We start from the raw sequence: 24,187 nt of genomic DNA on the forward strand, positions 1-24,187 counted from the left end.
TTGAAGATGACACAAAACTACCAAAGTGATCAGACTTACCTGGGCAAATAAGAGGTAAAACTTTGTCAGAATAGCTAAAGACTTGGCCATCCTGGCAGCATCAGCACAAAATGCAGCCTTAAATCTAGCTGGTCACTTATTCCCTAAATTTCTCTAGCAAGTGGATCAGGGGGAGCCCAAATTCAATGCTTGATGTGGAGCGAGTGATTAAAGTGACTATAGCAAATATAATATAAATCCACTCACATATATTCAACATTTCTTGAAAACCATATCAACTTATAAAGAAATCAGTGAAAACAAGGGGCGAACCCCAAAACTATCACCTCACCACCCAATCATCGCATGTTCAATATATTTAGTGATGTTTAGATAACTTCGGTGAAGGGAGAAAGTTTTTCCGGCTACAGCCATAAATGAAATGAAATAAATCTAAATTGATGAGACATCTCTTACCCTGGGAGTAACATTTTGAATTCAGATTTTTGGTTCCCTGACGCAGGATCGAAACGGGCCACGTCGGAACCTGGCATTAAAGATATGCGTGCCTTCTGAATAATTTTTGAACAGCTTGTTAACCAACATATGAGAAAGTGATAAAGACTTTTTAAATATCAACTAAATATATTGACTATGCGATGATTGGGTGGTGAGGTGATAGTTTTGGGGTTCGCCCTTTGTTTTCTCTGAGCCCCGATTTCTTTATAAGTTGATATGGTTGCAAGTAATGTTGTTGAATATATGTGAGTGAATTTATATTATATTTGCTAAATTTCTCTAGCAGCCTGAAGAATTCAACAATAAAGAAGTGTTGCATGAATCTTCAGCCCTTCCACTTCAGTTCACCAATACAATAAAAGCCTTTGGTGAAAAATGAGAGCAAAAAGTCAGATATCTACAAATAATAACAAATTATTACTTATAATGACTGGGGTTGCCATTCAACAAATTACATAGAATTGGAAAAATTGGAATAGATTAAATTATAATTTTTGGTGGAACTCCTTATGTCATATTTATAAAATGGAGAGACTTATTGCAATACAACAGGGTTGTTTCAGGAAATTTCAAGATATTTGGGAGCCATTAACAAAGTATTGTAATGAGTAGAAAAATCTTGTTTCCCTTAAATTTACAAGTTCAATTATGGGGTGGGAGGGAGGGTATTTTTATTGTTACATGTTGTAGAAGTATTGATTATATGATAGATAAGGGTGGGGAGGGGGGAGATAAGAGAATATTATATGTATCATTGTTGATTATTAAGTGATATATTTATGGTTATTTGTATGGATATGTTATCACACTTATTATAAGTTTAAAAATGAATAAAGATTTTTTAAAAAATAAATAAATAAAAGCCTTTGGCTGACCTCATATGTAGGCAGTCAGATTATTGTCCTGTAGGTGAACTTGCAGGGAACTGGTTGAACAAAAGGAGCGTCATGTATAATCCGTGAGAGGCTGTAGCAGCAGCAGAATCCTCCTCCGACTACAAAACTAAGGTTCCTCCTTGTCACAGTGTCTTAGGAATTGCTATCTGGCAAGGAGCACCCCCTCCTCCAGGCAACAGGGGGTGCGTGGAACCATCGCGGGGCTGTGGTCTTGAGAGAGTGTAGCTTTCGGCTCTGCTGGTCCCCTGCCCTAGAACAGGAAGTCCATATGTGATGGGGCTGGCGGAGCCCATGATTGCGCACGTGTGGACAGCGGCCCCACGGCTTCCCTGTGCGCTTCCATACCGCCCGCACCTAGAGTGGACTGCATTCATCACTCCATCACCGACCTTAGGTACGCCGCTGATGTTAGGTATAAATCTCCCAGCGTCTGGACAGCTTTTCCAAACCTGGCCCTTTGTTTGGGTTTTGAAATGCTTCCAGCTAGGAGCGATGTTGGGATGGCATCTAATGTCGCTTTCTGTATACAGTCTCTTTCCCTGTAAACCGCTTTGAACTGTTTGTGGTATAGCGGTATATAAAAATAAAGTTATTATTATTATTATTATACCACAAACAGTTCAAAGCGGTTTACAGAGGAAGAGGCATCTGGAAGGTTACCAGATTTTCTGAAATGAAAATCCAGGCCCATGGCCCCACCCCTAGGCCCACCCAGTTCCGCCCAGCCCTGCTCCCTCAACCTGTTCACTTATTATGCAAGCGCGGATGCAACGTGGTGACATCACACACATGTGCATGCGTGTGACTTCGTCGTGTCACACCAGCGCATGTGCAGATGCCCTCCCGACAAGTGAACAGGTTGAGGGGGGCAGAACTGGGTGGGCCTGAGGGTGAGGCCATGGGCCTGGATTTTCGGTTCAGAAAATCCTAGCTATGGCGAACCTTCCAGATGCCTTATTAGCACTGTACCTGAGCTGGTCACTCCGACCAGTAAACTATTAAAGAACATGGACTGGCATGGATCCCTGTCTGGATCCCTAGAGAGATTGGGGACCCCTCTATATCCCTTCTCCCAGAGTAAGGGGAAGAGGAGACTGAGTTATTGCTGGCATCCAAAAACTCGGCGTGGAAAACCCCCTCACTTAGCGCTATTCTATAAACCGCGCCTCGGTTAGGTGGTGTTTATAGAGTAGCACTTAGCACCAGAACCTATGACTTAATATAGGTGCGACCATTTACACCAACTAAAACCTGGCATACGTCAGGGGTGCCATCCAACTGTAATGATAATTAACTGAACATATTAAGGGAATTGCTAATCTTATCTGCACCCTGCAGAGGGAGAAAGAATGGGAGAACTGTGTTTGACCTCTGCCACCCTCTAGTAGTAGGATGTGGGAGCCATAGGAAGAAAACTCTGCTGAAATACAGAAGCAAAATACAGGACAGACTTTGCATATACTTTTTCTACAGTTGCTCTAATTGGTATTGTTGAAGTTTATAATTGATTCTAAAGAGGTTAATAAAATTCTGGCTTAGAACAGGCTTGCTGAGCCGATTGAGTTATTGAGCGTGGAGAGTTATAAAAATCTGAACTGCTTATTTGACCTTCTGGTGTAAGCCAGCCTCAGTCCTTGGACCTGAGGATTATACGTTTGGCTGTATATCCAGTTCCTAGTCCCTCAGGCAAGCTCTAGACATCTGCGTAGGCAAAGAAAGTGACCCCATGGTTACAAAAAAAAACAAAAAACTAGCTAGCTAGGTTAAGTTATAGATAAGCAGCTAAATCTAGCTGCTAATTTTTACCATTCACTGGCTCTTTAAAAGTTTAACCCTAAGAAAGAAAAAAAATAATCAGATAGGAAATCTAAGAATCTGATTTGGAATCAGCAATAATGGGTAAAGGGGGGGGGGAATGAAAATGAAATAAAAATAATGATTTAGGCAGATATAGCAGCTGATGGTGTGGGATTATGATAATGATGATGAAAGATTCATGGAAAAATAAAAATGTTAAGAGCAAATAATTTGGTGATGCAGCAATCCATTACCCATTAGGTACTGAAGAGTCATTTTCCCATTGGCTGCCCCTTCAGTGGTGTTACCAAGGAACTAACAGGTCAATTATGATGTCAGTGAGCAGAGACGGAGCCATTTTCCCATTGGCTGCTTCCCCTCCAGTGGTGTTACCAAGGAACTAATAGGTCAGTCCATTATGATGTCAATGAACAGAGACGGAGCCATTTTCCCATTGGCTGCTTCCCCTCCAGTGGTGTTACCAAGGAACTAATAGGTCAATCCATTATGATGTCAATGAACAGAGACGGAGCCATTTTCTCATTGGCTGCTGCCCCTCCAATGGTATTACCAAAGAACTAATAGGTCAGTTCATTATGATGTCAATGAGCAGAGACGGAGCCATTTTCCCATTGGCTGCCCCTCCAGTGATGTTACCAAGGAACTAAGAGGTCATAATTGGTCGGTGACTGTAAAGTCAGTTCATGTCATCTGGTAAGCCCTATATGTCATCAGCTAAGACCAATATCAGTGTTGAACAGATAGAGATAGCTTAGGCCCACAGTGTAAAGACTGGCTTGGGTTAAGCAAAAGATCCAAGCCCTTCCTGAGTTCAAGTCTACTCAATGGAAAAATAATGTGGCAACCATTGAGAACAGCATGAAGTAGCTCAAACCTATAGACTGGGATTATTAATTGCATGTTTGAGATAGTACTTTTACATTTAACAAGTTCCCAATCGCATAGTAAAAACTGGCTTTCATCAAATCTACAATAAAACCAACGCAATACTCAAAGAAAGATAAAGGAAAGACAGAGAAATAAGATTTCACCTGACCCAGGTCAATCCTGACAGGCTGATTCACTCCTTGTCTTGCCTCATAACACCTATAGAGACTATTAGTACTATAAATCCATAGATGTGATTGTTCAAAACCAGGAATGGATCACTCACACAGGGTCCGAGGGGAACACAAAACACTGGACATTGAAGGCTCATGCTTCTTACAAGTTTATATCCGATAGAAAAATTTTCAGCAGTAAACATATAGAGGGTGAGCAGAATTTTAAATTGTCTGCTTAAAGGCAAAATACTTGGGTACTTTTAGAACCTAAAGGATGTAGCGGTATATAAGAAATAAATTACAAATTACTTTATACTCTTATATTGGGCAGCTTATAACCTGCTTGCAAAGAGGAAGTGCACAATACTTTCCTCTAAAAAAAATTGCCATAGGTACTGTATTTCTACCTATTATTTGATAAAACACCCTTTCCCTGTGGTATCAGAATGATTTCCACTAAAAATCTACTTAATACTACTACAAAACAAATAAATCATGTCTCATCTCTTAAAATGACAAACCATTATAAAACACAGAGGCCCGGATTCTGTATAGGACGGCCCAGGAGAGGCGTCCTATACAGAATCGAGCCTACACTAAACCCCGATTCTGTAACCAGCGTCCATGTTACAGACGCCGGTTACAGAATCGGGATAGAGTAGACACGGCCGCTATACTTATCACGGCAAGGGATCTCTCTGCCGCTATAAGTATAGTGGCCGCAGCCGCCTGTCCGATTGATGGCAGGAGGGTGCCCGAACTCTCCTGCCGGAAGATGCCCCCCCCCCCCCCGGACACTACCAATCGCCGGCAGGAGGGTGCCTAAACCCTCCTGCCAGAAGATGCCCCCCCGTGCTAACAGCCTCCAAACCTCCCCCCCACCAAACTAACCTTTAATTGTTGGCCAGATGGGTCTTGCCTGTCCAGCTGGCAGGCCCGACTCGTCGAAATGAGGCGGGCCCACCCCTTCCCGGCACATCCCGCGAAGCCTAAGGCCTGATTGGCCCAGGCTCTAGAAGCCTGGACCAATCAGGCCTTAGGCATAGCGGGTCCGCCCATCCCCACTAAGCCTGATTGGCCCAGGCGCCTAGAGCCTGGGCCAATCAGGCCTTAGGCTTTGCGGGAAGGGGCGGGCCCGCCTCCTTTCAACGAGGCGGGCCTGCCGGCTGGACGGGCAAGACCCGTCTAGCGAACAATTAAAGGTTAGTTTGGTGGGGGGGAGGTTTGGGGGCTGTTAGCGCGGGGGGGGGGGGGCATCTTCTGGCAGGAGGGTTTGGGCACCCTCCTGCCGGTGATCGGTAGTGTCGGGGGGGCATCTTCCGGCAGGAGAGTTGGGCACCCTCCTGCAGGCAATCGGACAGGCGGCCACTATACTTATAGCGGCAGAGAAATCCTTTGCCGCGATAAGTATAACGGCTGCGTCTACTTACAATGTAGACCAGCATTTTGCTGGCCTATATTGTAAGCGTCTCTTCCTCTACTAGGGAGACGCGTAGGGCCGCCTAGGTTCACCTAAGGCCCTTAGGCGAGCTTAGGCGACTTGCGGGCCTTCCTAGGCTCCCGGAGGCGCCTTCAATATAGGCGGCCTGCCTGGGGAGCATTTTTTAAAAAAACATGCATCCTGATTGGCTGATTAGACAGCTGTAGGACGCCTACAGCTGCCTAAAATCGGGACGCACTTTGTAGAATCAGGGCCAAAGAGCGTAATAAAACCAATTCATAACATTACACAGACCCCTTCTTTTACTAAGGTGTGCTAACCGATTAGTGCACGCTAATTGAATTAGCGGGCGCTTAACACTAACACGCCTGCGTTAGCGTTTAGCGGGCGTTAAATCGATTAGCGCACCTTTGTAAAAGAGGGCCATAATCTTAAAGAAATCATGGATTATTGCAACTACTTTTGGGATACATAACATTTCTATAGAAAATGTGAATAGATAAAGCTAGGAATCCTGTGGAGCCCTGTACATACTTTTAGTTGGATTCAATGAAGGCAATTTTTCAGCCAGCCAATTTCACAATTGAAAATTTACGAACAGTGTTATATAGCAACTAATTACTGTACTTCAGTAAAAGTTTTGATACTTTTACTTGTAAAGAAAAACAGGATAACAGTTGCCACTTTTACTGAAGTAATAATTTTGCCAATTTTTACTTCTATTACCTAATTACCCCCCTCCTGTACAAATCCGCACTAGCGTTTTTAGCGCCGGCCCCAGCGGTAACAGCTCAGACGCTCATAGAATTCCTATGAGCGTCTGAGCTGTTACTGCCACAGCTGGCGCGAAAATCGCTAGTGCGGCTTTGTACAGGAGGGGGGTAATTTGATGCTTGTAGTTAAAAGTAAAACAGACTGTGGAAAGCAATCATCTTGATGAGGCCTTTATTATGCCAAATAAAGGTACAAGTCCAAAAAGGAGAGATTAGAGAAACTGGGCCTCTTCGCCCTTGAAAAGAGGAGACTGAGAGGGGACATGATCGAAACGTTCACGATAATGAAAGGAATGGACTTAGTAGATAAAGACAGGTTGTTCACCCTAACGCAGCTTGATAAAAGGGGGCCTTAGTTACTAGTTTTGACAGGGACTATATGTTTAAATGTTATTTCAGAATAGATTGAAACTATTTAAAAGTGTAAAAATTTATATTTTTCCTTATTTATCTAGAGAGACCCAGAGGCGATGGAATCATTTTCTCTTGTTGCGCCCTGGTGTTTTATCACACATTTTCTTCTAAATGTATTATTATTTATCAATCTTCTAAATATGTCTTTTGGGATCTTGTGCAGCTATCTTCCTTCATGGCTTCTAAAAGTGCAATCAGGGCCTCAACTAGGATCATTGAATGGAATACTGAGTTTAATTAATCTCCCTATGTAATATTTAGTTTTGCTACTTTTTCCTTTTATTATAGAATTTCCATTTTTATAGAATTCTCCTCTAACAGTTTTGGATCTCCTATTTTATGGACTTGAGCTGCAGGAATAGTAATGTTACCTATATTTTTTGGATGAACAGCTTGTAATTTTTTTCCTAGTAAGCTTTCAGTGCAAGTTGTATAACTTAATCTATTTGATTTGAATTATCTTATAAATAAATATTTTTTAAAAAAGAGAATTAAAAAAGGAAATTATAGCAAATTTCAGGATGTGTGGAGGTCATTGATAAATTATTGCAAAGATTAAAAATATTCTTCCCTGATTATAATATATGAGGGAGGGAAAATTTGATTAGAAATAGATCAATATATGAGGGGGGTACAATATTTTAGGATGATACGATCAAATGTAAGAATTTAAGTGTTTTTAAATGTTCAATTGTTAAACATCATTTACTGTACTTGATTTTAAGATATAAAATGAATAAATAATTTTTTTTTATTTTTTTTAAAAAGAGAATTGTTCATTTGACTGATAATAGTGATTATTACTTTATAATACATGCTGTAAGGGTGGCTGGTAGGTGAAAGTGAATGTAATGAAAAATCTAGACTACCTCTGCTCACTCACCCACAAGTTGCACAAAGCTATCTCAAGAAACCTAGCTTATGCCAGTAATGGGAAATAGCATACATTTGGTAGCTGTCTCACCATCAGGTGCTGGAAGAGCCAGGATCGCATGATGTTTGTGGCATGCTTTGGCAGGACTCCCCGCTTGTTTTTTGACTTTTTATCTTCATTGTCAAGCAGAGATGTCAGGTCCAAGTTCACCTGTCGTACAGGGAAAAAGAGAGAGTAAAAACATGGTTAACAGGGTGTTGAGTGATGACAGCTCATACGGATATCATATTTCCGAGGTGACCACATGATGTTATGGGAACCCACTCTCGTTACAGAGCCCAAATGGAAAACATTAAACCCCTGACTAAAACTTTCAGGTAACAAATCATTACAACCTGTCTTTACTTTCTTTTATGGATGAGCTCCTTAAGTAATGGAGGCAGATGTCTAAATTACTGTTTCAACATTCGTGCCACTTAAGCATTTCATAGAAGTCAATAACAGAATATTAGGTTCTCACCTTGATGTGTCTAGGAGTCCTGACTATGGATGATTTCCCATAATCGCGAGTTGATTGCAGAAGGATGAAATTTACATTCTTCAGCTCCACCTCTTTCACCAGTAGCTGTAGTGCTCCCTTCAGTCTGTACCAAAGAAATCAATCATCACCATAACATAAGAAATAAGGAGGAGTATGAGGAACTTCCCCAATAACACATTTCTATTCTGTTCTGTAAAACACAATTGAACCAAGTTAACCAACACATAATGTAACTCCAGGTGGAGTGAACCTTCCACCTATCCAAGTGCCAACCAGCACTAACACTTATGTGGCTCTAAAAAAAATTCATTATACTTGGTTTTTTTTAATTTTTGACATGTGATATTTTACTCTTCATATCAGACTGGCAGGAGAAGTTCTCCAGCTGTGGACATACACTCTGTCCGATGCAGGGCATCAGGACTCCTAGACACATCTACCATGAAGAAGATTGTCAAAGTAAGAACCTAATCTTCCATCTGCAATGTGTCTAGGAATTCTGACTATAGATGACATACCAAACCAGTCTTCTAAGACTAAGGTGGGACAGATGAGCCTGCCCTTAAAACCGAGGACCCAGAAGTGGAATCCTCCCATGCTGACATATCCACCCTGTAAAACTTTGTAAATGTATGGAGAGTGGACCTGCAGTGCTCCCTTGAGCAAGGTAGGAGACCCTTGATAATTTGAATAGGCTTTCCTAAAGTAAGTTGACAAAATCTGCGGTAAAGTCTATTCTAGAGGATCCCGAAACACCTTTCAGGGTCCCACTTTGCCTTTTCCTCAGCTATGCAGAGTCCACTCACCTGAACGTCGCTCAATCTCTGTCTAAAGGATTGGAGGTGGGGGTTAGGGTTAGGAAGCTTTCTGTGATCCTCTAGTCTTAAGGGTTCCAGATGGAGCAATTGGCCATCCATTACAAATCAAGCATGATTTGGGGTATCTCCACTAGAGGAGCCCATCCCGAGTGGTTTAAATCCAAATCAAGGGATTTTTGAGGCAGATGGCTTTTAATCAAAATCAGGAAAATCCAAGATGGCTGCCATAGCAGTGTGGTCACTCCAAAAATAGCCCAGGAAAACCCAAGGGTCCACAAATTCTGGGAAGGGAATTTTGGAGGTGGGGGACCCTAAAAACAGCCTCAGAAATCCTTAGAATCTGCAAATTCAGGCCCCTCCCTGATTTTCCCATAGAGTTCAATAGGCAGTACTCACTGTCTGTCTGTGCTGGGTTAGCCTGCTGCAGCTGTCACAGAAGCTGGAAATGGAGAAGACAAGACACTGCCTCTCTCAGCAAACCAGTTACATGTGCTGGGATCTTCGGGCTGACAGTCAGACTAAAGTCCGACTGAGATCTCAACCCCCGTGGATCCACGCGCAAGTGGGGGGTGTAATTTATGCAGCTGGCACCAGTTAAGCCTTACTGGACTGAAACCAGGGCCAAATAGCCTGTGCTCAAGCACCTCATAAATCAGAATACGAGCTGGCTTCAAATAGAACAGACCCCGAGTTCCACAGGTTCCTGTCCAGCCGGCATGCATTGGAACCCTGAGGGTTGCCTTCTCTAGCTGCAGACATCTGACTCAGAGTCTGTATCCTCTCCCAGACGGAGCTGCCCCAGGGTCACCAGGGACCTCAGCACCAAAAAGCCTGAAACTTGAATAAAAAGTCCAAAAATAATAAAGAATTAGAGCAGATCAAAATCATACCTTTTCAACTCGTTTGCAGAAGGAAAAACTGAAGGGGGCACTACAGCTATTGGAGGAGGCAGAGCTGAAGAATGTAAATTTCATCCTTCTGCAATCAACATGCGAGTATGGGAAATCATCTATAGTCCATCATATAGTTTTATAAGTAAATAACATTATTATCATTTAAGGCACATTTTGAAAACCTTCACTCTATGGTTACGTATTTAATTTAGTGTCCATATATGGGCCCATGATGGTGCACAGTGGGGCTTGAAAAATAGCTCCCTTTAAGTTGTTGAAGCCTGGAACCCTGGTTCGCCAGGTGTTCATTAGCTTTCACCTATGCACTGAGGCCACATATATAATAACAATTATAATTATTAGTTAGATACATATCCCTTTGGGGGTATGTTAATGATATTAACTTATCCAGAATTGCATTAGGGGATTATATTGCATTAGCATAGAATTCCTATGAGCATCAGAGCTGTTACCATGGCGACCCACAATAAAAAACCCTAATGCAGCTTGATTAAAAGGGGCCATAACAGTGACGTAGTAAGGGGAGGGGGGCGGGGGCAGTCCACCCTGGGCGCCGTCACCCCTGCTCCTTCCCCAACCCCCCTAAAACACACTCCTTCCCTCATACCTCTTTAATGTTTGCGGCGTGAGCAGCAACCTCAACCCATGTCGACTCTTCCTCTGACATCACTTCCCAGACCCATCCCTAGGAAGTGACTTCAGAGAAAGAGCCGACGCTGGCGCAACCAGCAGGTTGGGAGTTGCTGTTTGCGCCACGAATGTTAAAGAGGTATGGGGGAAGGTGAGGGGTGCGAGGAAGGAGCTGATGGGGTGGGGTGGGGGTGGAGAAAAGGGCAGGGGAGGGGCGCCTCTCAGTCTCACTACGCCACTGGGCCATAGCCCACTAGGGGCTACAACATCACAAGTCTTCACTTACAGCTACTCACATTTTATACTTCTGTCCAGTCAGCTAAGTTACAGTCCTCTAACTCAGGGGTGTCAAAGTCCTTCCTGGAGGGCCGCAATCCAGTCATGTTTTCAGGATTTCCCCAATGAATATGCATGAAGTCTATTAGCATACAATGAAAGCAGTGCATGCAAATAGATCTCATGCATATTCATTGGGGAAATCCTGAAAACCCGACTGGATTGTGGCCCTCCAGGAGGGACTTTGACACCCCTGCAAGTCCAGCTGAAAGGCATAGAGCAGAAGATTCTGTGTAGATCACTCAAAGTTTGGCACAGACTGCAGACAATAATAATTGCTGTTAATAAGAACTTAATTGGCAGTAATTAGGAATTCTGCTCGGATCTGCCCTATATTCTAGATTAGAACATGCATAGATTTCATAGCACACAACGCCAAAGGAGGCATGGCCAAGGGAGGGGGGTGGGGGGTCAGACACCCAAAGTTACACACAAAGGTCCAAATTCTATAACTGGCAGTGAAAAAAAAAATATGGAGCGCTAAGCACTATTCTAGAAATGGCGATCCAAGTTGGATGCCGTTTACAGAACAGCGCCTAGCGCCGGGAGTCACGCCTATCTTTTAGGCACAAAGGTTTGCATCAACCGAAATGCGCAAATCCCTATGCCTACATTAGGCACGGATCGGGCATCTTCTATAACAGGGCGCGCACATTCTTGGAACGCCCACGACCTGGCCATGGCCACAGCGCCATTTCAGATCTGCGCACTTGAATTTTCACGCGTGATTTTATAGAATACACCTAGCAAGATGCACGCACAATTTTAAGCTCCAGGGAAAAATGCACACGGCGATACTGTTCTGTAAAGCCCATTTTGCGCAGTGTGCCCTTTGCAAAACGCTTAGTGCCGCTCATCCTGGCTGATGGCGTAGCGATGGCGCCCCTCTCCCGCCTTAATCCACGCCACCTGCCGTGCGCACCCCCCCCCTTGCCTGTACCCTTTTAACTTAGGCGCAAGCAGCCACCGACTTGCTGCCTACGCCGGCTTCGGCGCTCTCTGACATCACGTCCTAGGTGCGGGTCCCAGAAGCGACGTCAGAGAGAGCAGCGAAGCTGACGGAGGCAGCAAACTGGTGGCCGCCCGTGCTGAAGTTAAAAAGGGGAAGGGACGGGGCATGCACGCACGTGGCAGGGGGAGGAGTCAGAAGAGAAGGGGGGAGGAGTCAGAATGGAGGTGGAGAGGAAGAGTCGTGCCAGTGCTCTGAGCAAGTCTGTGCCCAGGGCGTAATGCCACCCCCCAGTACCCCTTTTAATATGCCACTGATCCTGGCACCTAACTTTGAACGTAATTTATTGAATTCTGCCCTCTCCCCCAGATTGTTTTCCCCTCTAAATTCTGGACTATCCAGTTCTGCTGTTTTCTAACTCCCACTCGCAGGCTGGGACTCCTGCCTTCACAGCATCTCCTGCCCTACCTGACCCAAGGAGAGCAGCTGGGTTAGATAATGGAAACTGTTTATTATGTATAGCAATGCTAACAGGTTTCAGGTAGTCAACCTGCAACCTTAATGTCAACTTTAGAAAGGCTTTTAAAAAGCGTTTTTGCGAAAACATTTCTGGTGTATGAATGAAACATGAGCCTGGAGCATCCTGTCAGGTACAAATGATTCCCCCAGGCGCTGCCTCTGATGTATTGCCGGGCCTAGGCTGAATAAATTGGCCAGCCTCTACAGGAGCAACATTAAGAGGTGCTTGTTGGGGCTTTGCCACTAGCAGAATATTCCCAGCGCACTTGTATTTCACAGGCCAGAACAGTTTTACAATCGGCTTCGAGCTGGCAACAGCCTTCGCACGTTAAAGAGAATTTCGCCGAGTGGTTTTTTCCATTTTCTAAATCTCATACATATTTCTCTTTTTGCACATTTTTACAGCAAAAAAACATGCTGTAAGCAGAGAAACCAAGGAGCAAATATTTTGCCACTTTCAGATATTAACCTTTTCTCTGTACCTGATTTTTTTCCCCCTTCATTAGAGCATTTAAAACCCCGGAGGAACAGAGAGAGACGGGGGACAAGAGGTTTGAAGAATGTATTCTATATCCGGAATGCTGTGCAAGGAACATAACTGAAAATTAAAAAAAAAAACGCGCAGGAAAGGATGAGGCCAGCGACTGCTCGTTACAGCACTGCAAGCTCCAAAGTACAGTCAGCGTGCCGACACGGCCAGCGTTGTTCCGCTTCTGGCATGCTAACTTCTAAAACAACTTTCAAAATTATGGGGAGAAATTTCTAAAGGGCTCCCTTTGCCGCCCTCCCTTCTCGGCGGCTGCCGTACCACATTTCAAAGGGAATGTAGACCTATATTTTTCAGCTGAATACTGCACTTTGGGGGGTCCTTTGACTAAGGCGCACTCACTGATTTAGTGCACGCTAAATGCTAACATGCCCAGTATTTAGCGCGTGCTAAATTGGTTAGGGCACCTTAGGGCTCCTTTTACGAAGCAGCATTAGCGGTTTAACGCACGTGATAGCGCGCGCTAAACCGCCGGACGCGCTAGCCGCTACCACCTCCCTCTTGAGCAGGCGGTAGTTTTTTTCGGCTAGCGCGGGGGGTTAGCGCGTGATTAAAGGTCGCGCCCACTAAAGCCGCTAATGCGGCTTCGTAAAAGGAGCCCTTAGTAAAAGGGCCCCTTTGTTTTTGTACACGGATTGTTTTCTGATCCCACCTAAACCATACGTGCAAGAACTGCTCTCCTGAACGTGGTTACAGATCTGTGCAGATTTTTGCTGGATTGATGGAAGGCAGAATTCAGAGCGAGAGCAGAATGCGTGTGTGGCGCAGTGGTTAAAGCTACAGCCTCAGCACCCTGAGGTTTTGGGTTAAAACTAGAGAATGACACGGTGACAGAATTCATCACCGTTTCCGTCCCCGCAGATAACCGTGGGAAACCATCTTCATGTCATTCTTTAAGGAGAGAGGGAAGAATCAGAGTATGAATGGCCACAACCACTGACCCGCAAGCTTTGCTTTGAAGAATGCTGGTGTAGAAGGACTGAGGTTGAGATAGACACTGAAGAATGACAGTCTCTGGTATCCAGAGCAGATATTGTGATGTCATAATGCCTCATTCCACCAGTGCCTAAGAGCCAATCACATCAGTGATGTCACAATGGCTTCATTATCCTTGGCTCCCATAAGAATCAGAGTATGAATGGCCACAACCACTGACCCGCAAGCTTTGCTTTGAAGAATGCTGGTGTAGAAGGACTGAGGTTGAAATAGACACTAGAAAATGACATGGGATTATTTCTAGTCAACGTTTTGCTGACTGCTGACCAGTGGTGTAGTAAGGGGGAGGCTGGGCAGTCCGCTCTGGGCGCCGTCTTGGTAGGGGTACCGCTCCTTCCCTGCCCCCCACTACAACACGCTCACCCCCCCCTTCCCCCGTACCTCTTTAAATTCTCAGCACGAGCAGCAACCGCAACCTGCTGCTCATGACAGCATCGGCTATTCCTCTGACATCACTTCCTGGATCCGTGCCTAGGAAATGACATCAGAGGAAAAGCCGATGCTGGCACGAACAGCAGGTTGGGGAAGCACCTAGTGTCTACTACTGTAACCCGTCCTGCAGCGGAACTTGGAGAAGATACGGATGTTATTAGGGCACTGGCAATATTTATAAACAGCACTTCTAACTTGCTTGGAAACTTATAAGCACCAGCACTGAAAGTCAGCCAGTACCAATAACTTCCAGTGGTTTGACGCCTGGATTAGGCCTGTGTGCTATATCCAAGTCAAGTTCAGCCCATGGTGGTCCTTGCCTTTAAAAAAAACAACAAAAAACCCACTGTCTGCTATTAGCTGAACACAGTAGTGTAGCGAGAGTGAGCGGCCCCTGGGGTGGTGGCACCCCTCCCTCGCCCATGTGCCCCTTCCCCGTACCTTTCAAACTTCGGCGCAAGCAGCCATCAACTTACTTGCCCACATCGGCTTCGGCGCTCTCTCCGACGTCACTTCTTAGGTGCGGGTCCCGGAAGTGACATCAGAGAGAGCGCCGAAGCCGACGCGGGCAGCAAGTTGGTGGCCGTTTGCGCCGGAGTTAAAAAGGTACGGGGGAAGGGAAGGGGCGCATGCGCGTGGAAGGGGGAGGAGTAGGAAGGGGGGGACAGAGAAAATGAGCGTTGAGCAAGATGTCCCCTCCATTTTTACTATGCCACTGGCTGAACATCAGGCCCTTATTTTTTTTTACTGTTTGTTCATAGTGGAAAGCACTGTGACAGGGCCAATAGATTAGTAACAGACAATATGTGCAGGAGAAAGAACACAGAACTGCCACCTTCAAATACCCTGCTCAGCCCATCATGACAAATAACGGCAGGGGAGTTTTACATTTTAATAAGCTGGTTAGTGAATCATAATGCAGGTCAGTGAAGCTCTTGAGTGCTCTCTTGCTGTGCATCTGTCGCTTCTGCACAGAAGCCCCAGCAGGAGATTTGAGAGCAGCTGCGTCAGCACTATTCACGGACGCAATGGAAAGTGACAGGTAGATCTGGTCGGCTGTGGAAGGCAGGCAAGGTATTCCAGCTGCTTTACCTGCATGTTTTGTACCTGGATGGCTCCCTGTGGAATCGCTTGGGTCACTTGACCCTGGGATGTCACCATGGTCACCGGCTGGTAAAGGGCTCCTCCTAACAGAGAGAGAAGTCCCAAAGCAGAAAGTCAAAAATACAGATGCAGTATGACACGTAAATTCACAATATCCACCAGAGTTCACTGTTTCGTCTAAGCTGAGCAGGTGTCCTCTACCTACGGTCCTGCCAGTAGGGGGTGCTGTTTCACTATCTCATTTTCACTACGGAGGGACAGGCAACTCCAGGGAACTTGTCTGTCCCTAGAACTTGAAAATACAATATTGAAGCACCACCCCCTACTGGGAATGATGTTGGAGGACTCCCCCTCAGCTTAGAGCTAGGAACAGTGACTTGTGTCTTCAAAATACACCAAACACCTAAGTTTATCTGCTGAAAACTGCTGTTTACGTGGGTGTGTAGTAAAGTGAGATATACTCACAGCAATTGTCTCCAGAAACATCGGTAATAAATAGAACATCTTTTTCTGTATTAGCCCATATACAATTATTACATGAAAATGTGTGGACTCACTGCATACTTTCACTTTCCACAGCACATTGTTTTGGCGTTTGTCCAACATCCCATGAGGTTTATGGATAGGAGAAATTAGAATTTCTCGGGTAAGTGGAAAGATAACACATAAATGGCATTCCAGTGTCCACCCATCCACCCTGCTGTGCCTTATCACTTAGAAAAACTATGTAATATCTTCAGCAACAGGAAAGGAAAATAAGGCCTGCTCCACTGAGACCGTCTCTGTGACACTTTACAACAGGGATCTCAAAGTCCCTCCTCGAGGGCCGCAATCCAGTCGGGTTTTCAGGATTTCCCCAATGAATATGCACTGAAAGCAGTGCATGCACATAGATCTCATGCAGAGTCATTGGGGAAATCCTGAAAACCCAACTGGATTGTGGCCCTCAAGGAGGGACTTTTGAGACCCTTGCTTTACAAGCACTTTGGGCTAGATTCACCGATCCGGGCAGGTCTGATGAATTCATGAAGCCCCAATATGCAGATGGGGACGATCGGAGTAATGTCCCCATCTGCCATCCCGGATCGCTCGATAGCAATCCCCACGCATGCGCAGACCATCTGTAGATGGTCTGCGCATGCGCTGGACCTCAGGGCCGGCATAGATTGTTTTTTTTTTTAAAGGTGATTGTTTTAATGGAGCCCTTGGGGAAGGGAGGCAGGCAGGCAGCGTGTTTGGGGCTGAAGGATAGGGGCTGACAGGGAAGAGAACAGGGTGGCAGAAGGCAGGGCAGCCGGAAAGGGCTTCAGCGACTGGTCCTCAGCATTCGCTTTTTTTTTTTTTTATCGGCCAGCCCAGTCGGTGTTGCAGGGTTTTCTTTAGTGAATCGTGCCCCTGCCTACTTTGCATGCCGTTGCTCTCATTTGGATGGATGGTTGGAAGAGAGGTAAGTGAATCGTGCCGGGGTCGCTAAGGGGTCACAAAATGATCGGTTTGCTTAGTGAATTTGGGCCTTTGTATACTACAGGGGAATTCCAATACAAGGTACCCAAAGTAAGGCGCTGTCCTGTCCCGTTGCTGTAAATGATGGCAGATAAAGACCCGAACGGTCCATCCAGTCTGCCCATTAGTTATACCCATTAAAAATACAAGATTAAATTAACTTGTCTCTTCTTTGATATTTCTGGGCCATAAACTGTAAAGTCCACCTGGTATTGTCCCTGCCCCATTCCTGGAAGCTCTGCCTTAACCGCACAAGCCTTGAACACTTATGACTTCAAAGCGTTTTGAGGCTCGTGCAGATGAGGACGGAGCTTGCAGGAATGGGACAGGGGCAGGAAAAGAACTCGCAGGGACAGGACGGGAAAATGAGTTCCCGTGGGGACGAGGAAGTATCTGTCCCCGTGTCATTCTCTAATTGTGGGTTCAAACCCACACTGCTCTTCTGACCCTGGGCAAGTCACCTAATCCCTCCAGTGCCCCAGGTACATTGGATGGATGGTGAGCCCGCCGGGACAGACAGGGAAAAAAGCTTGAGAACCTGAATAAATCCATGTAAACTGTTCTGAGCCTCCTGGGAGAAGGGTATAGAAAATTGAATAAATAAACATCTGGATTTATTTTGGTCACACAGCTGGCATTTAAACATAACACTGATTATGTTGACTGAATACCAGACAGAAAACTTTCTCTTTTGGTTACATTACATTATCCTGTTGCTCTGGCGCAAGGCTCTCTCATATTGTCTCAAGTGTCACCGTGCTTATTCCCTGTCCCTTTTATTCTGTCACCACTCCTGGACTAAGAACACAGAATTCGGTCAACAGGACCCAAAGGTAGGCACCGGACAGCCTGCATTACGCTAGTGTCCTGTAAAAGGTGCTCTGCGCCAAATGCCCTTTCTAGAATACTAGCTTAGCCTATTTTGCACCTAACTTTGAACATTTATGCCAGGCAGTTGGGCACGCAATCCATAATCTTCTATAACATCGTGCCTAACTTCTGGGAATGCCTCCTTGATCCGCCCTTGCTCCTCCCAGCAGTATCTTCTATTTTGGTCTCAAGTTTCTGAGTTCTGATACCTACAACCGTGAAGCTACAGGGTGAAGTTACTTTTTGTTAGGTCATTAAGAAGAAGACTGCAAGAAAAGGTGGTACATAAGAACATGAGAATTGCCGCTGCTGGGTCAGACCAGTGGTCCATCGTGCCCAGCAGTCCGCTCACGCGGCGGCCCTCTGGTCAAAGACCAGCGCCCTACCTAGTCCTACCTGTGTACGTTCCTGTTTCAGGAGGAACTTGTCTAACTTTGTCTTGAATCCCTGGAGGGTGTTTTCCCCTATGACAGACTCCGGAAGAGCATTCCAGTTTTCCACCACTCTCTGGGTGAAGAAGAACTTCCTTACGTTGGTACGGAATCTATCCCCTATCAACTTTAGAGAGTGCCCTCTCGTTCTCCCTACCTTGGAGAGGGTGAACAGTCTGTCTTTAATTACTAAGTCTATTCCCTTCAGTACCTTGAATGTTTCAATCATGTCCCCTCTCAATCTCCTCTGTTTGAGGGAGAAGAGGCCCAGTTTCTCTAATCTTTCGCTGTACGGCAGCTCCTCCAACCCCTTAACCATCTTAGTCGCTCTTCTCTTTTGAGTAGTACCATGTCCTTCTTCATGTACGGCGACCAGTGCTGGACCAGTGAGGGTGCACCTTGGCCTGGTACAGCGGCATGATAACCTTCTCTGATCTGTTCGTGATCCCCTTCTTTATCATTCCTAGCATTCTGTTTGCCCTTTTTGCTGCCGCTGCACATTGCGTGGACGGCTTCATCGACTTGTCGATTAGAACTCGCAAGTCCCTTTCCTGGGAGGTCTCTCCAAGTACCGCCCCGGACATCCTGTATACGTGCATGAGATTTTTGTTACCGACATGCATCACTTTACACTTATCAACGTTGAACCTCATCTGCCATGTCGATGCCCATTCCTCGAGCCTGATTATGTTACGTTGCAGATCTTCGCAATCCCCCTGGTTACAACAGAATATCTCAGTGGTTAGAGAAGTGGGCTGAGAACAAAAAAGATCAGGATTCAAATCCCACTGCTGCTCGCTGTGAACCTGGAAGAAGTCAACTTAACTTTTTAATTCTCTCAAGTACAGGTTTAGGGGTATGTTTACTAAACAGTACTAGTTTGGCATTAACTGCAAATCTAATGCTATTCTTTTTCAGGAAATGTTTTATGGGGTTGTGTGCTAAGAACATAAGAGATGCCATACTAGGACAGACCACAGGTTCCAACAGTGGTTAACCCAGGTATTAGCAACATTCCAGAGCTGAGGTTGTGATGTCATAATGCCTCATTCCACCAATGCCTAAGAGCCAACCTCACCAGTGATGTCACAATGGCTTAACTTTCCTATACTTGGCTCACATAAGAACATAGGAATTGCCATAAAGGTCCTGCAAGCCCAGTATCCTGTTTCCAACAGTGGCCAACACAGGTCACGAGTACCTGGCAAAATCCCAAGGAGAGAGATATATTTTATGCTGCTTATACTAGAAATACTCGTAAGCAGTAGATTTCCCCACATCCATCATAATAGTGGCTTATGGACTTCTTTTTTAGGAAGCTATCCAAACCTTTTGTGAATTCTGCCAAGCTAACTGCTACCATCACATGTTAACTGCTAGGATTTAATGCAGGAACAAGTAGTGACTCCTATGTAGAGGGCAATAATTGATCCAGCCATAACTCAACTGTTATTTAATCAGTACTAACAGGATAATGTTTCCACAACCATGCCATGACTTTTCCCATGCCATGACTTTTCCTTAATGCAAGCACTAACAGGTATAATATCACAGAACACCTTAACGTTGTCAAGTTGTCAAGTGATAATCCTATTAAAAAGAGATTAGGTTCTTACCTTGATAATATCTTTTCCAATAGGTAAGAATGGTCTGCTGAACAATAGTATCCATATCTGCTCGTGAGCATTCTGCATAAGCTATCAATCACAGCTTTTCAGCTCCTCCTCCTCGGTCTCTGCTGCCCCCTTCAGTTCATACCAAACCCAGTGACAGCTTTACAGAAGAAGACAGGAGAAGGAGGGGTATGGGGGATCCCTGTCTGATCTACTTAGAATTTTAAAAACAATCACTGAACAAACAGTAATGTAGTTAAAACATTAAAAAGTCTCAGAGAGGAACAATGAGTGTTAGAAAAATAGAAGTTAAATAAGAACTTAATAGTCTGAATATTTATGGAGCTCAACCATTCCTCCCTTTTAATTATATACACAGACTCTACATAATCTCATAGACTGACAGGAAAAATCTTAGCTGTGTGGCTGACCACTAAGCTTGAGTCAGAAAGCAGGCGCATCAGATAATTACTGGATGGGGGTTCTGCATACCATCCCTATGTACTAGAAAAGATATTATCAAGTGCAATAGGGATGGCATGATGAACCACATACCTAAGCAGTCCCAAAGGTCTAGGCTGGGAGAGATGAGCCTGCATGTAGTACTGAGTAGAGAATGACACGGTGAAAAAATTGGTCCCCGTCACCACCCCGTCCCACCATCCTCTGCACCGCCCCGTCACCATCATTCCCTTCACCGCCCCGTCACCGCCACTGCCACCCCATTCACCGCCCCGTCACCGCCACTGCAACCCCATTCACCGCCCCGTCACCGTCACCGCTGCATACATAAAAGCCTCAAACGGGTACGATTTTATATACTTTTCCCCATTTCTAATATCTCCCCTATGTATCTGCCATTGCCCCCCCCCTGTGTCCATATACCATCCCCATGGCATGTCCCCTTTTTGTCTCTGTCCCTATGCCCCATGCACATAATTTCCCCTCTTTCTGTTACCTTCCTGTGTCCAGATTTCCCCTATCTTCCTCTTCCATACCAGTGTGTCTCTTCTTTTCAACCCCATCTAGCTTTTTTCCCTCTTTCTTCCCCCCCCCCCTGCTTCTAGCATCTGGCTCACCTGCCTGTCCTTCCCTTTCTTTCCTGCTGTGGGTTTTTCTTTCCGTTTTCATCCCCTTGGCCCAGAATCCTTTTCCCTTTCACTCCCTCCTTACAGTCTGAGCCGGGAACACGGGTGATCGCACGGTCCTCGCAGCCCCCACCCACCTGCCCAATCGATCCTAGTGTTTAGCCAGCTCTCTCCCTTCTCCTCACCTTAATTTGCAGGCTTTCTTTTTCAGCGACCTGCACGCTTTCCCAAAGAGCCGCACACGCGCGGCTGCTCAGTGTTCAATCTTCTGCTCTGCTGCAACTTCCTGTTTCCGGTTGCGTCAGAGCAGAAGATCGAAACTGAGCAGCAGCGGCTCTTTGATAGCGTGCGGGTCGCCGAAAAAGAAAATCTACAAACTAAGGTGAGGAGAAGGGAGAGAGCTGGCTAAACACTAGAATCGATTGGGCAGGCGGGTGTGAGCTGCGGGGACCGCGCGATCCTTCATGCCTCACTGCGGGGACAAGACCCATTCACCGCCCCGCGGGCGGTGAATGGCCTTGTCACCGTCGCCGCAGCGACTGCTAGTTTTCTTCCCCGTTTTCGGCGGTGACCCGCGGCTAAAATGCGGTGGCCGCGGGTAAACCGCCACCGTGTCATTCTCTAGTACTGAGGACCTAAAAGCGGCATCCTCCTGTTTGGCATAGCAAACATTTGCTGGAATTCCTGATCCATGTGATACAGTTTAGCCATGGTTTTAGCTACCCTCAGGGAGCCTTCAGGGGTCTTCCAAGCAGGGCTCTTTGACTAGGAGCCTCATGTCTGGGTGCCACGTAAAAGATGCAGGTTGAGCCTGGACCCTACTCAGAAGAGAACACTGAGCAGATGGGGTTTGCAGAGGGTCTATCTTCAGTTCTCGAAGGGACTTGGTAATGATGTATAGTAAAGCAGAAGACTTAAAATGTCGATAAACGGAGGCATACTCTCACTGATCTATAACTGATACATCCTAGTCTTCTGAACGAGAGGCTGTTGCTCCCATCAGGGAAGCCTCACTTTGGGACAGTAAAGGTATCAAATCTGACCCCTTATCCTCCAAGTTCCTGTCCAATGGACCATCATAATCCAATATAGCCTCTGCTTTCAGGGAGGAAGTACTCTGAGTCTGCAGCGAGGACTGTGCACTGGTCCGCTCACACGCAGACTAGCCCGGTGGATTTCCGCCTTGTGTATAACTCTGCCAGAGGAAATTAATGAACTCTGGTGTAAAGGCCTGAGAGGGCAAGTCTCCCTTATGGTGGAGCAAATGCCTTTTCTTGGGCTGCAAAGCATCTATGCCTTTAAGGTACGCAGAACTGCAGTCCCAGGGTTCCAAAAGGTATTTCAAGCCCCCTGAAAGAACAGTCTGCCATTCTCCAGCTCTAGAGGCCTGTGAAGGGGCTAAGCACAAAGTTCCCATCTCTCTATCCCATCCTTAACGTGGCACAAGTGCATTCTTCAGCTACCCATCCAGTGCAAATAGGGCATGATATAGGGGTATTAAGATCTGAGAACTCCATCCCTGCCAATTTTGAGGCAAAACAAGGTGTTTCAAAAAAGTTTGAGAACTTAGAAAAAAAAAAAATCAGGAAATCTAAGATTGTGGTGGCGGCATTTTGGCACAAAAAAAATGGCTTAAAAATGCTACAGGGCTGACCAAAGACAACAAAAATAGGACTTTAGAGGAGGGAACAAAGCTCTAGCTGCAGAAAAAGTCAAAACACAGCTTTTCAGACCTCCCTTCCTCCCGATTTTCCCATATGCTCTCACAGCCACGTACTGGGGAAAAAGTGCTGCAGTCTGCTTCAGCTCCATGAAAGAGTAGCTGGATCTACAGCGATTTTCTGTCTCAAGCCGCTGATCAGCTGCCACACTGAGATCTCAGGCTGCAAGTTGAACTTAATCGGATTGAGCTTCTACCCCTCGGGCCGCAATGAATGCCAAAAGAAGGAGAAAAGGGGGTAGGTGAAACCACAGCCGGCACCGTGAGAGCCCTGAAGGACGCTGTTGGTACCTAACAGCTTGTGCTCAAGCTCCTGACCAAGTCAAGGAAGCGAACAAATGCTGAGGGCCCAGAACCCTGATCTCCACAAATTTTCAGCAGACTGGCTGCCCAGGTTGCCGAAGGATCCACCCACCAGCTGCAGACTAAAGTCTATTCCTCTCATCTCCAAACAGGCACAGCAGTTCCTTGAGCCACGTAAAATCCGCAAAGTACCAATTCTACCCCCCTCCCACGAAAAACACCACAAAATAACAAAGAAATAAAGGGAGCAGATCAGCATGACACTTTTGTGTTCGCCTGCAGAAGGAAGAACTGAAGGGGCAGCAGAGACTGGGGAGAAGGAGGAGGAGTGAAAAGCTGTGATTGACATCTTCTGCAGAATGGTCACGAGTAGCCATGGGCAACCCTAAGGTTCAGCATACCATCCCTATCGTACCGGAACGCGTATTAAGGGCTTAACACCTTCTAGCCCCTTAGATTGTAAGATCTCCTGGGACACAGAAATACAGTACCTACTGAATGTGTCTTACTATAAACTTTCATTAATAAGGCATGAACTAAATAATAAAATAAACAATTTTTGTTTTCATTTTCAGCTGCTCAGATGTACTGACAGCCCTTTTATTTTGCTTTGCTTTATCGTTCCCACCTGGCACCACTTGTGCAGAGTTGACAGTGGTCATGGCGATACTGCCCTGCTGCAGCGCTGCTGCCGGCACCACGATTCCTTGTGGGGGCCCGGTCACCGTTGACATTGAATTTGGAGATCCCTGTAGCAAATCCTGAGGAAGAGGAGAACAGGCAAACAGAGTCACCAAGCCTCCAGCCTTTAGAACAAAACCTGCTTTTTAAAGTTCATCATTAGGGACATAAGGATACTACTATTTATCATTTCTATAGGACTGAAAGGTGAATGCAGCGCTGTAGTATCACTAATATGGATACCTCTGATTTACCAAAGTTACAAAACAGTGGTAATATTGATGAAATAAAGGTTAAAAAATAAAAGTATAATGATTCCATTTTATTGGCCAAAGTGAGGATGTTATCATTACATTACAGCAATAAACCACGTTATCTGCCTGTGAAGGAGTAAGGGGTTCTCCCTAAGGCTGCAATTATACCACTGGGCAATAG

The 24,187-nt window shown here is 45.5% G+C and overlaps 1 protein-coding gene across 16 annotated transcripts in view; it reads right to left on the bottom strand.

The window, feature by feature from the left end:
• Positions 1-24,187, bottom strand: part of PKNOX2 (PBX/knotted 1 homeobox 2) — a 424,329-nt gene that overhangs the window by 28,553 nt on the left and 371,589 nt on the right. For 14 of the 16 annotated variants that reach the window (XM_033918096.1, XM_033918094.1, XM_033918101.1 and 11 more), the window contains 3 exons: positions 23,700-23,832; positions 15,532-15,626; positions 7,830-7,967 (listed from right to left, as the gene is read on the bottom strand). In XM_033918096.1, coding sequence (XP_033773987.1) covers positions 7,830-7,967; positions 15,532-15,626; positions 23,700-23,832 — 366 coding nt within the window. The remainder of the gene's footprint in view (positions 1-7,829; positions 7,968-15,531; positions 15,627-23,699; positions 23,833-24,187) is intronic. The other 2 variants (XM_033918102.1, XM_033918103.1) reach the window with 2 other exon arrangements.

Source organism: Geotrypetes seraphini, chromosome 13 (genome assembly GCF_902459505.1).
Source record: "Geotrypetes seraphini chromosome 13, aGeoSer1.1, whole genome shotgun sequence".
NCBI classification, from domain to species: domain Eukaryota; kingdom Metazoa; phylum Chordata; class Amphibia; order Gymnophiona; family Dermophiidae; genus Geotrypetes; species Geotrypetes seraphini.